This window comes from Squalius cephalus (genome assembly GCF_949319135.1).
Source record: "Squalius cephalus genome assembly, chromosome: 13".
In the NCBI taxonomy this organism is placed as follows: Eukaryota; Metazoa; Chordata; class Actinopteri; order Cypriniformes; family Leuciscidae; genus Squalius; species Squalius cephalus.
This window is the reverse complement of record NC_137134.1, coordinates 22,363,617-22,377,767: the sequence shown is the minus strand read 5'-3', so window position 1 is coordinate 22,377,767 and position 14,151 is coordinate 22,363,617. Positions and strand designations below refer to the sequence as shown.

The window sequence follows — 14,151 nt, the reverse complement described above, 5'->3', positions numbered from 1 at the left end:
TTCTCAAACTGAACAGTGATAAAACTGAGGTTCTTCTCATTGGTTCTAAATCCACCCTCGCCAAAGCTAACAGTTTCACCATCACCATCGATAACTCCTCTGTCTTCCCCTCCCCTCAAGTTAAGAGTCTGGGTGTCGTCCTGGACGGCACTTTGTCTTTCCATTCTCACATTAACAACATTACCCGTTCTGCATATTTCCATCTCCGCAATATCAACCGTCTCCGCCCGTCCCTCACTGCCGATAATACCGCCATCCTGGTCCATTCCCTCGTCACCTCCCGCCTGGATTACTGCAACTCACTTCTCACTGGTCTCCCCCTCAAGTCCCTCCGTAAACTACAACTTGTTCAAAATGCTGCTGCCCGGATCATCACCAGGACCCCGTCTTCTCATCACATCACCCCTGTTCTCCAGCAGCTTCACTGGCTTCCCATCACACACCGCATCACCTATAAAATCCTTCTATTAACATTCAAAGCCCTCCACAACCTCGCCCCTCCTTACATAACTGAACTTCTCCACGTCAACACACCCAGTCGGACTCTTAGATCATCTTCAACCATCAGCCTCACTGTCCCCCCTGCCCGTATGACCACCATGGGTTCCAGAGCCTTCAGCCGTTCCGCCCCCCGCCTCTGGAATTCCCTCCCACCCAACATCCGAAACATTGATACATTGACAATTTTCAAATCACATCTCAAAACCCACCTTTTTCTGCAATGTTACCCTCCCTGACTGTCACGCTCTCCAGATTTTTTATTTATTTTTACTAAACCAAATTTTTTATCCTTTTTGAGTATCTTTTTGTATCTTTTAGTATGTTAAATGCTTTTGCTATCTGATATGTATTTTAAACCCTGTTTTATTTGTACGGTGACCTTGGGTGTTTTGAAAGGCGCCTTTAAATAAAATGTATTATTATTATTATTATTATTAAATCTAAAATTGCTACTTTGGTTAAAATACTTTTCTGCTTTTGCGCACTTCATTGATTTGAGGCAAAGAAATCAAAGCTAAATGTCCTTGTGGGATTTTAGCTAAATTAAACAAAGAAAATATTCTGTTTTACTAAACCAAGCAAAAGATGGTCGCTGGAGATGAGATATAATGCAGTGAACTGAATATGAGGGAGCTAATCTGATTACAGTTTTTTTCAATTGCTTACACACAAAATTAAAAATTTGGCTCATTGTGTCAAAACTCAACACACAAGATTTCTTGACACAGCACTTGGAGATCAACATCTAACTGCCAATGCAAAATAACATTCTGCAATCAAAACGTAACACTCTAACTTGAAAAGGCCCTCTTCGGATCGATAGGAAACACACATGCACTTGCAATATAAACAGTCAAAGCAAACACAACACACAGGTCAACTGTACTCAAGACACTGCCTACATTTGTAGTCTGTAAACCGTGTTTATTTCCACAACCAAAACTCAGTGTACAGGTGCAGAACTACTATAAGTATTGAACATCTGGTGTAGGTGTTTCTATTGCAGGTCCATGTCAGGGATCTCGTCGTCGATTGGGGTCGGGCCACAGCACCTCGTCCACATCACAGGCAATGTCTTCCCTTGCCAGGCAACGGGGAAAATATCTCCGTGTGTGGCGTATCCACCCATGGATCGACCCCACATGCCTCCTCCATCGCTCGCAGGAGCGCCACGCGTACATGTGGTAGGCGGTCATAGACCTTCCACCGCCATGCCGAAAAGAATTACTCGATCGGATTTAGGAACGGGGAATAAGGGGGCAGGTGCAACACTATGAAATGGTCGTGGTTGGCAAACCAGTCCCGGACCAGAGCAGCCCGGTGGAAACTGACATAATCCCAAATGACAACAAACATGGGCTGCCCTGGTCTGTCCTGTGTGACCACAGCATGTAGTGCATCGAGAAATGCCAGTAGGTGTGCAGTGTTGTAGGGTCCTAGGGTGGCATGGTGATGGAGGACCCCTTGACCACTAATGGTGGCACACATGGTGATGTTGCCCCCGCGCTGCCCGGGGATGTTCACGATGGCCCTTTGGCCGATGATGTTCCGGCCCCGACGTCTGGTTTTTGCCAGATTTAACCCAGCTTCATCTATGTAGATGTACTCATGTTGCTGCGCTGCCACATCGAAGGCCAGGACAGTCTGTAACAGAACATGCATATACCAAAATGTCACTATTGTGTTCCTGAATACAGCGGTACTGCCTCTACAATGTCGCACAATGACTGTGGATTGGGTTGGACACATTCGGATATCACCAAAATGTTGGCAGTGTCCCTCCACAATGGAAGGGGGGCGACTGCAAGGTATATATCCATGTAAACACACAACTGCCATTGTAGTGGTACTGTGGCACTCACCTGCACATAGTCATAGCGAAGGTTCTTGACTGCAACACTGTTCCTCTCAAATGGAACCTTGTAAAGTTGTTTCATGCTGACGTGGTGTTCCCGCAGGACCCGGGCGAGTGTCGTCGTACTGACACTGTGCACATTGTGGAAAATTGCCTGGTCTTCGAGGATGCGCTCACGCAATTGGCGCAGGGTGATGGTGTTGTTTGCCACCACAAGGTTGACAATGGCCAGTTCCTGGGCATGGGTGAACACTCGTTGCCTCCCTCCCACGGCAGGTCGCCTGGCAGTTCTGCAAACAATGCATGATTAGTGTCGATGGTTAGGTTCTGTTCCCCATCCCGTACTGTCATACTGTACGTGGTGAAATACTGTATAACCAGATTCAGCCAGAACGCTGATGCACAGCAAATTTGAAAACGCAAATTTAACACTCTCAGAGTTACAGTCAAATTATGTAACACTCCCCCAGGGTTTATATGTAAACCACTGTAAAAGTGTTAAATTACTGTAACACTGGAAAATCTACACTAACACTAGACAATTTGCTGTGTGGGTACTGTGCAGTCTTTTGGCGTTAATTCAGGACATACCTGTTTTCTTGTCGGTATGTCCGAATGATGCTGGCTACCATGAAGCGGCTGAGGTTGGGCCGGACCCTCTGCCCGGCCTCCCTCATAGTCAGGCCATGGTTGATGACATGGTCCACCACAGTGGCCCTGATGTCGTCAGTGATAGTTGTGCGTCTGCCTGGTTCCCGTTCAGGTTGGTGCCATTCTCCTCTCCCTCTTCCCACGTCTCTTCCTCGTTCTCCTCTCCCTCTTCCCCCATCTCGTTCTCCTCTCCCTCTTCCCCCATCTCGTTCTCCTCTCCCTCTTCCCCCATCTCTTCCTCGTTCTCCTCTCCCTCTTCCTCCATCTCTTCCTCGTTCTCCTCTGCCTCTTCCCCTGTCTCTTCCTCGTTCTCCTCTCCCTCTTCCTCCGTCTCTTCCTCGTTCTCCTCTCCCTCTTCCCCCATCTCGTTCTCCTCTCCCTCTTCCCCCATCTCGTTCTCCTCTCCCTCTTCCCCCATCTCGTTCTCCTCTCCCTCTTCCCCCATCTCTTCCTCGTTCTCCTCTCCCTCTTCCTCCATCTCTTCCTCGTTCTCCTCTCCCTCTTCCTCCATCTCTTCCTCGTTCTCCTCTCCCTCTTCCTCCGTCTCTTCCTCGTTCTCCTCTCCCTCTTCCCCCGTCTCTTCCTCGTCTTCTCCTTCCCCTTGGTCCTTCGGCCTCCATATTCGCAATTGTATCACGACAGGTGCGCATACCTGAGTTCTATTTATAGTGCTACAGCTGTGACTGATTGGTGTTCAATTACCGGTTAAGTGTTTTACTGTGTGTGTGGGGGTGTTGCTATTGTCGCATGTGTTTTTATTATTGAATGGATGTGCTGTATGCAAAGTGTTTCCTCATTTTCCAAAGTGTGTAACATACAACACTGTGTGTGTAGTGTTTTGCACCGTGTGTTGCACAATTGTTTGCAGTGCAATGCCTACAATGTGTTTATTCATTTGGTGCCTGTGTGTAAGACATGCATGCAAACGGTACGGTTTTGACGCTTTGATCTGGGCATTCACTTTTTGTGTTTTAGCAATTGGGAAAAACTGTAATATCAACAAACAGAAAAAGACATCCTAAAAAACATTAGGACAGCGTATTTACAACTACCAACACCTGGCTGGCACACATAAACTGATGCCAAATATTGCAATGTGTTCGGAATGAGACGACTTCAGCGCAATATCCTACTGATAAAATTTGCATCAGTTGTTGATGCCACAGGTTTCCCATTGAAAGCAGTGGAGTTCACAATTCGTCCAAAAAGTGACGACGAGGGGAGCCTTTGGCGTCTTCATTATGCTTCAGTTTTGACGCCTTGGGAGTGAAAATGGGTGGAAAACTAATAAAAAGAAAATGGTGTTGTGTAAAGGGCATTTTACTTTTACAAATGTTTACAATTTTGAGCTCTGTTAAAACAAAAATTTATGAATCAAACAATATCTAAACACCAAAACAATATCTGTCAGCTCTTGTCATGTGAGAAAAACGAGAATGAACTGGATGTAGTTGAAATAAGGTTTAATGTAAAATTAATATTTAAAATGGTACAATATCATTCAGTCTTTAGGAAGTTACAACAAAAAACACAAAAAATATAAAAAAAGAAAAGAAAAAATGAGAACCAATGGCTATCTTCACATATGATTATTAAAGGGATAGTTAATCCAAAACTACAAAAATGCATAGGTTTTTTCACAGTGAAAAAGAAAGTCACACAGGTTTATAATGACATGACAATAAATGATGACAGAATGTCTGAACTATCCATTTAAACACTCAGTTAAAAAGGCATTAAGCACAATGTGAAAGAAATCTAATTATTTTATAGAGTTTTATAAAGTTTTGAGAGTAACCTGATGGCATAGCTTTGGTTGAGGAAGAGAGTAAAAATGTAATCTATAAAATTTTTGTTTAGCCCTCATAACACATTTTAATCAAATTCCATTAATTCCAATAGGGTTAATACAATTATCAGATTATACTTTGTAAGGTCACAAGACACACAAAAGCTGATGGCATTTGCTGTTATTAACATCAGGGCATCAGGTTGTAGCCGGTGCGTTTATGAGACCTGCATCCTCAGTTGGATTTTCAATGTTGCTCATCGGAATGTTATCAGTGCGTTGTCCCACTGATGTCCCACATTTGCCGCAGCCAAAAGTCACCAAAATAATTGCAATGATGCAGAGGAGAAAAGCCGAAACATACCCTATAGCCTTGATATATAAAAAAAAGATATATACATATTAATAAATATCAATAAATAAAGAACATTTAAATAAACAACAATTTCTATGCAGTTATTTCAGGTACATATGCTGAGTATGTTTGCACTTGAAGATGTAACTATTAGATTCACAAAGCTTGAAGTGTGTGTAGCTGTTGGTTTTGGTGGTGCGTTGTGGGTTTTTAATTTGATTTTTATATATATATACACTGTAAAATATTTCCAGGATTTCACAATATATAACTGTAATATTTCACAGGTAATTACATTATTACCACTTCACAGGCTTTAACTGTGATATTTCACAATATAATACCGTATTTAGACTTTTACTGTGAAAATAATGCAGGCGCGGGGCTTTTACAAGAAACTACTGTGAATTCCGTAATTTTCGCGCTGCAACTGCGTCATCTGAGCTCCCCCGGAGCTCCCTGGCCTGATCTCCTCCATGGTCTCACTCGACGGATTCAGTGCGGTAAGTGTTTAATTTCAAACTTTGTCAATTTGATGACTGTTTTTAATATGAAATTGCATGTTATTTAAAAGTATGAACCAAATTAGCGTTAGTTAAGTTCTGTTTCATGTTTTTGTAACTTAGCTGGAGCAGATTCGCGTCTAGGTTTGAGCGCGCAAATTTGAATGATCAGACGTTGGTTGTGTTAATAAGTGTATTAGTAGTACCGTATTAAGTTATTAACTGTGAGGCTTCACGTTAGCTACACCGTCAAAATTGAACTTTACCTTTGCTTAATGCTTTTCTTAGTTAACGTTCGTTACTCTAACAGCGTTTTCTCTTTTCCCACAGCATTTTTCTACCACCGGGAAATAAAGTTATAAGGTAAGCTGTGGCCTTAATGTGTGTATTATGACAGTTATGATCAACTAGACACATTATGGTGTTGTGGATTTGTGCAAAGGTGGAATAAATTAATCTCAAATTAGTAACGTTAGCTAGCTGGGCGTCGTCCATATTTTTCTGCCGTGTGTGAAACGGAGCAGCCGTTGTCTGTCTCGTCAACAGAAAAAATAAAGTGCATTTTATCATAAAAAAGATATAGGAAAATAAATGTGTTTATCACTGAATTAGTGGAGCTTCGTTAGCTGTGCTATTCTAAAGTAAAACAGGTCGGCATCTGGAGATATTAGGAGCCATTTTGTCTGTGAACGGGTAATAATTCTAGGAGGAAGAGTGCAAGCAGAAACAGCCACATGGAGATGGACTGGCAACAGGCTCTTCCTCCATCCTCTGCAAACAGTACGTGTAAATGATGTAAATTGTTGTGTGCAAATGCATTGCCTGGGTAAATCACACACATCTAACTTACTTTGTTGCAGGACTATTCTTGACTGTGTGTTTGTGATGTAAATGTTTTTCAGTTGCTGTTAAGTTATTTAAATGGTTGCTGTTTAATTTAATCCAAGTAATGTCACCTTGTTAAAACTGAGCTAACTTTAGTTTTGCTCAGTACTGCAACAGCAGTGACCCACTGAAGGTGATGACTGGGAACTGAAACCTTTTTAATCCCACTTGAATTAAACTAACATCTTTCTTCTCTGTCTTTTTGTTTATATGTGCTTCTTGGGCATCAACCCAGAGACAGGTACAAAATCAAAGAGGCAGAGAGGACACATAAACCAGCAAGTCTGTACACTGATCAGGAAGCTCATTGACTTTGAATGGATGTCAGTCTAATGTAAGTTGTGTTCCAACTTCAGAACAGACTAACGAAACACTGTCTCTGTTTTAAGCTAGAATTAGTTATGCAGTAAGATGTTTACTTAAGCTATTAAAGGGTTAGTTCACTCAAAAATGTAAAGTCTCTCATTAATTACACTCCCTCATGATGTTCCAAACACATAAGAATTTTGTTCAACACAAATTAAGATAATTTTAAGAAGTCCGAGAGCTTTCTGATCCCGCTTATAGACTGCAATGTTATAACCGCTTTCAAGCCCCAGAAAGGTAGTAAAAACATTGTTAAAATAGTCCATGTGACTACAGTGGTTCAACCTTATTGCTATGATGCGACGAGAATACTTTTTGTGCGTTCCGCACTATTAAGTATATTTGCATCGCTTCATAACATTAAGGTTGAACCACTGTAGTCACATGGACTATTTTAACAATCTTCTCTACCTTTCCGGGCCTTGAAAGTGGTAATAAAATTGCTGTCCATGGAGGATTCAGAAAATATCTTAATTTGTGTTCCAAAGATGAACGAAGGGCTAACGTGTTTGGAATGAGGGTGGGGTTTTGGGTAAACTATCCCTTTAATCTGTTCTACGAGTTTAGACAGGCTGCAAAATGTCTAAAATTCATTGTTCTTACGTTTATTTGAATTAAACATGCCTTTTCAATGTTATAGGTTATTGATAGGTTAGAATAAAAACGTCAAATTTACAGACGTACTTTACAATAGTTTTAAGTGTAAATTTACATCACATTACTGGCTTACTGAGTTGCATTACTATGTACGCATGTCATGTAATTTTTGCTTAACCTCAATCATGTTACTTTCAGAGTCCTCTGGTTTGTTGATTTAATATTAATTGATATAGTACTATTCACATGATTTATCTTGAGTTTTACAATTGTAATTTCTTAAATTGTACACATTTTAGGATTAGTTTTACAATGCGTGTACCATACTTGCAGGTACTTGCACCACAGAGTAACTTAAACTTTTTGTCTTTCTTATCTTTTGTAGATAGTGGACAGAACCCATACTATGCAGGTGCCTGCTGCAAGGGAAGGAGCGAGACACCTGCAACCCTCTCTTTTCCCACCTTTTTGTCTTTTCTTCCCTCTCTCACTCTCTCTTCTCTCTCTCCTTATTTCTCTTTTCAGCTCCTACGTTGTGAAGTACCATTATCACATAGTAAACACATGCACAGTGCACACACATAGACACACATTCCTGTTACCCAGTGTTCATTCCTGTTACCCAGTGTTTATTCCTGTTATTAAATTGTATTTTTCAAGTACCATTATCACATAATGGTAAACACATTCACACACATATTGACAGACATTCATGTTACCCAGTGTTCATTCATGTTACACAGTGTTTATTCCTGTTATTAAAATGTATTTTTCTTCTAAAAAAATAAGTTAAACCATTGTTTTTATCAGTTTTGTTTGGTCCATCATTTATGCTAAATCACATTATAGACATGGTTAAATACAGTAATTCTACAGCAGCTTACTGTTAAATTACAGTAATATGATAGACTAACTGTAATTGCACAGTAAAATACAGTAATTATACAGCAGCTTACTGCTAAATCACAGTAATATGACGGCATTGTTATTGTGAAGTCACAGTAAACAGCTGTCATTTCACAATTATTTACTGTAAAAATGATACGGTAACTTACTGTGAAAGTCATGCAATTATTAACCTGCAATTTATTGTAAATTTACAGTGAAATAATTAACAGTGTATATATATATATATATATATATATATATATATAATTTTTTTGCACAGGACAAAGGACTACTGTGATCTGGTGTACTTTATCTATGACAGTACAGCATCACTGCACCACTACAGACATGTGTCTGGACAAATTCCGGTTATAACACTCTTCTATCATTTGATCAGCATTTCATGAATTACTGCTGTCATGATCAGAAGAAAATGCACACGCATTTTTATTTTTATATGTAATTAAATCAAAGCTGATAAAAGAGATGTTTTTTTTGTTTTTTTTGGTTTAAAACTTTGTTTACTGTCTAGAAACTTGGATGATTATCTTAACTGAAATGCAATAAAAACATTTTAAATATTCAGCATACTTCATTTGTTTGTAACTTTCTTTAAGAAATATAGAAAACATATGTAGACAATTAAAATAGTTGTGAAACAGGATAATGCAGTCTTAACCTGTCACATACAGTATAAGGGAAAATTGGGCCAAAATCCCATGATGCTTACCTGTGATAAAAAAAAAAATGTCCGTGTTTTTTCATAAAATTTAGTCTCATTTTTTGCTTGGCCCATCGGTTTGCACCAATTCAAACATAATGGATGCAGTTCGTTATCACAGGCATAGTGTCCATTCCAGTCTGTTAATCCACATGCAAGATAATCACCATCTATTAAACATATACAGATCCACACAAGAAATGGGATACAACAAACTGCAAAAATTTCCCAAAAGCTAGCATTTTCCTCTGTTTTCAACAAAAGGAACATTATTACCATAGCAATGAAAGCGGGGACAAAAAAGATTGAAGTTGATATAAAGAAATTCCTCTCAACTCTGCAGGGGCATGAAAATTTGACATCCATAATTGCCTCCAAACCCACTAACAAAATGATAATTGGAACTGAGGTCAGAGCAGGCTTTTTTTCCAGCAGTTTCACAAACGAATCTGCAAGGGCAAGAGGCATCTTCTGAGGTCTGTAGGCAGCACGGGAAGTTAGACTAAAGACCTTTTTGGTTTCTCCGGTTTGGAATGTCTTTGGTCTGGTCTACAAGATTCACAAAAAAAAGAAAGAGTTAATAAATTATTGGTCAGATCCCTGTAATGAATCTTCAAATATCAGAAAACTTGAGACGGGACGAGTCAAGTCTCAAGTCACTAAACGTCAGTGGCAGCTCATGAGTGGAGGCAAGGAAGGCACAGCCTATACAAAGTTATAAAATAAGGTGGAAAAGGGGAGAAGGACGATGTTAATGTTAATGTTAATAAAATTCCCAGTTATGGTTTCATTTCATGCATCAGAATTTTAATTTCTTGTCTGTAATTTCACCATTGTAACACCATGAAATACTACTGAATCTAAACCACCGCTGCTCTTCCCCGAACATGCCAAATCTGCCATAGGGAAAACTGGTGATTTTGAGGGAATAGAGAAGGGGAAATCCAAAGGCAAATCCATAGCTGGAGACTTTTGCCTCCATTAATAAAAAAATAAAATAAAAATGGCAATCACCATTGAGTACTTACTTAGTGTTTAGTATTACAGAGTACTTTCAGCGGTTAGTGTTGAGGAAAAAAAGGAGGGCTAGCATTCCTTGGTTTATCAACCAGTCATCGCAGATACATAAATTGCAACACATTCTCACCCCAAGACGTCACTTTCAAACAAGCTTCAATATCTGACGCTCAAAGCACCCTTTAGCGTCCATATGTGACGCTTCGGTTATGGGTAGGTTTAGGCGTCATGTAACTGACGCTTTCGGAAGTTCGTCAATATCCGACGCACAAAGCACCCTTAGCGTCAATATGAGACGCTTCGTAAATTATGTGATATTAGTCTGAACTGCTCCTGCTGATAATCTAGCAACTGCCTTAGAGTACGTTTACACGACAATGATATGCTTAAAACTGAGAAGTTTTTACTTTGAGATCAGAGTACAGACGACACCATTGTCAAAACAATCCTTGTTTAATGTAAGCTTAATGTAATTGTCCAATTGTTAGTTTAAACAAATGTAAATTTTCACCACCCTCATGCTAACTTGTTAGAGGTCTACCTCAGTGAGCATAAAAAAAAAAAAACACACATGAAAACGTTTCATGGTCAAGCAAATATCTGTGGCACAAATAAAGAAAAGACAAATTTACTTTTCTTGAATCAGACCATAAAATAAGGAAAAATGGCCTACCTGCAACCAATCTGATTTCCCTTCGATGTGAGCAACTTTCTGAGTCTGCAGCACAGAGCTTTATACATGTTCTTTTTTTTTTTTTTTTTTGGAAAACAGGAATCCACATTGAATTCCTTTCAAACTGCTCATGCAGCTACTTTTAACCCCTTAACTGTCACTCCCCTTTTTGAGAATGGACATTAAAATGCACTATTCAAGCTTAAATGGTTGTAATTCAAGAATGCTTTGGAGTATAGACCTAAGTTTGGTCTTGTTTTAAAGGGAAAAAATAGCAGATTAATGCTGAAGTGAAAGCACTTCAAAAAATGAAAGTATGAAAAAGTTATGGAAGTTTAAATTTACATTAAATAAAATATAATTTATTTAATATTTTTCTTTTATATAAAATATACATGTTACAAAATATTTTTTACTATAAAATTACTATAAATTCAAAGCCATATATCTAACCAAGTTGTGTTCCAAATTTGAAGTTGATATCACAAAAATTGAAGTTCCCATGAGATTTTGTTTAGGCGTAATACCAAAAAAAGCCACCGGGTGTCATTGAATTCCATTGAGTTTAACTGTATGCATTCTGCCATAACAAATTAATACATTTCTGTCCAAATATCAATTCTGTCACAAAATATGGAACCTTTCTGAAAATATGTGTTTTGTCAAGATTAGAAAATATTTTGATCATAAATTATGAAACATAATGATGCCCAAAAGGGGATGAGCCTGATAAAATAATTTAGTTTACAGTTTCTATGGTAACACAATGTCCAATTTCAAAACGGTGTTCACAGGATGAATTCTGAGATTGTAAGCTTTCAAATGATACCTAATTTATGATAACTACTAAAATATGTAATGTAATAAAAAAGGCGATAAAAAAAGATATTATATTTTAGAGGATAATATATATATATATATATATATATATATATATATATATATATATATATATATATATATTATACTTTTTAGAAGATAATAGTATTTTATATTTTTGTATTGACAAATACTAGATTATATGTTTTCTTATGAAATTTTATCATGAAAACCTACGTTTCAATTATTAAAAGTGTGTGCGTCGACTTTTTGTGACAAAGGTCAGAACTCCTGTTATTATGTAGATTTTTTTAGGTGCACTCTTGTCATAAATTCATCTATTTCTGTTCCTACATAATTTGTATCTATTTAGGAGTCTTAATCCTGTCCAACGATATATAGTTTGTCATGATTAGATTAGGATTTAATTGTAATATATTGAAGTAAACTTAAACGTCCCACTAGCGGGACGGTGACACTTAGGGGTTAATGTAGGCCTACTTTGGAATAAACTTCCGAAGGTCATTTCCTGGGCAGAACTCTTAATCGTTGCTTTCTGAAACATGTAGCCTTCTGTAATGTACTCAGTGTTGTGCTGTCTGAATTTGGGACTTGTGGTTTTGCATTTGAGACAATGGTATTAAAAATATCTCATATCTGTGAGGCAAGTAGCTTATACGCTGAGTTTCGGTTAATTTATGAGACGAGCTCCAGTTCACGAGCAATGCAAGTGATTGGGAAGTGCATTTTTATAGGCTGAAATTCAAAATGGTTGAATATTTAAGCTGTGAATATTTCAATTCATAACAATAAACACATGTTTTCATTATTAAGAATTCAATAATCCATATTCACCTTTCAGATTTCACTTCCAAAATATTAATTATGTTTAAAAATACAACCTATAATATTCAAAAGGCAATTTTCGGTCCATTTTATTTCGCTTTCCAAATTCGCTTCCACAAATTCAGTGGTTCAAATTCGACATAAAATTCAACATTTGACATCCGGGAACAGCAGGGATATCAGTAGATTACCGATTGATGATCTCCATAGCTGTTAGTCGAACTCACCAGTAGGGGGTGCAAGCGGCTATTGACGAAAAAAAAACTATAGGCTAAAGCAACGGGTGAGAGAGTCATTCGTTCATTCATAAAAAAAACAGATTTACAGTAATGGAGCAAGCGGTAAGTATTTGTGGTGATTAGCAGGGCCAGTATATATGTTGCTATAGCACATCACGTGACAGACAGTGTTTAATCACCCTGTTTTGAATTAGAAAGCAATGACACGCAAAGCCTCCATGGAGATGACAGATACAATGCAGTGACTGAACGTGAGCTAGTCTGATTAATATCGACAAACAGAAAGACTGACAGGCAGAAAGAATCGTGCTGTGATCACGAAAGATGCTTCCCATTGAAATACATCAGTTTAAAAACGTGCTGATATCACCAAAATAACGAAATAAACTTGTCTGTGTCACGAAATGATGTTTTATTAACAAGGTTCGGGAGGAGCACGTTCAGATAATTAACACAAGTGGAAAGCACTCAGCAATCAATGGTGAGAGGTATAAATACTCAGCAGTCTCACCTCATTCCATTGACAGTTTTTTGCAGCAGTTTAGTAGCTTCTTCTCAGCTCTGCAGCCATGTCTCAACGCCCAAGCTCTTCCTCTGACGAAGAAGCAAACTTTGCCAGGGAGGCACCTGCGCATTCCACCGGTCCCACGACCATACCTCCTACGCCGGATGTTGCACCTGAGCGCCAGGCTTCTTCTCGCGGCCGCACACCGGCCCGAACAGCCCTGCGCTCACCAAGGCGCCGTGGCCAGTCTTCACCGCCCCCGGCAAGACTTCCATCTACTTCTCTAGCTTCCTCCTACCGCTCGGCCGTTCCGACGATCCCACCTATCGGGAAATGGACCGTAGCCGGATTAAGACAAGCACTGGGGAATTCAGACATACAAGCTTCGTGGAAAATGAACAAGGCGGAGCTGTATGATCTGTTCGTTTCCTTACAGCCAACCCCCAAGACGACCCACAGGCAGAGCAAAGCCCGTAGGGCCCAAAAATCGCCTGCCCAGTCACCACTATCGTCTTCCCGCACAGGATCCGGATCGCTTCGTCCACCAAGACGCAGCAACGGGCCTTCAGCGAGCCTGGGCCGCGCACCAGATTCCGCTATGGCATTCCCACCTCTCAATGAGGCCCAGCCCTCCACCATGGCTTCTGCTGCCACAGCGCAGCAAGTAGCCGGGCCCAGCGGCCTCCCCACAACCACTCAGTTTTTTACTCCTGCTGTTTCTAACCCTTTTCCTTTTCAGTGGCCTCCAGCTCCCGTCGCAGACATTAGCACGGGGCTATCACCGATAGCAGCACAGGCACATCCATTTCAACAGTCTCATCCAACAGGTTACATCCCCGCCCACTTTCAGTGGCCTGCAGCTCCAGCAGCTCAATCAAGCACTGGCCCGCCTCCGTTTGCAGCTCATTCACACAATCCTTCGTATCCTGCAACTAACTTTC

General features: G+C 39.6%; 1 protein-coding gene and 1 long non-coding RNA gene across 2 annotated transcripts; both read right to left on the bottom strand.

Annotated features, from left to right (window-relative positions):
* Nucleotides 1-1,407: 1,407 nt before the first annotated feature.
* Nucleotides 1,408-3,442, bottom strand: LOC307170258 (uncharacterized protein). The gene is made up of 3 exons (XM_079891346.1): nucleotides 2,948-3,442; nucleotides 2,364-2,646; nucleotides 1,408-2,145 (listed from the first exon to the last, which is right to left on the bottom strand). The coding sequence occupies exons 1-3, from the start codon at nucleotides 3,031-3,033 to the stop codon at nucleotides 1,726-1,728; spliced, it is 789 nt and encodes a 262-aa protein (XP_079747472.1). The 5' UTR covers nucleotides 3,034-3,442; the 3' UTR covers nucleotides 1,408-1,725.
* A 1,012-nt stretch (nucleotides 3,443-4,454) lies between these two features.
* On the bottom strand, nucleotides 4,455-10,848 carry LOC307170275. Its single transcript, XR_013823329.1, has 3 exons — nucleotides 10,802-10,848; nucleotides 9,121-9,660; nucleotides 4,455-5,168 (listed from the first exon to the last, which is right to left on the bottom strand). It is a non-coding gene; the product is annotated as an uncharacterized lncRNA (long non-coding RNA).
* Nucleotides 10,849-14,151: the final 3,303 nt, after the last annotated feature.

Coding starts and splice junctions, on each gene's coding strand:
- LOC307170258 (XM_079891346.1), bottom strand. CDS start 3,033: ATGAGGGAGGCCGGGCAGAGGGTCCGGCCCAACCTCAGCCGCTTCATG. Junction 2,647..2,947: donor ACATACCGACAAGAAAACAG/GTATGTCCTGAA, acceptor CATTGTTTGCAG/AACTGCCAGGCGACCTGCCG. Junction 2,146..2,363: donor TTCGCTATGACTATGTGCAG/GTGAGTGCCACA, acceptor GTTCTGTTACAG/ACTGTCCTGGCCTTCGATGT.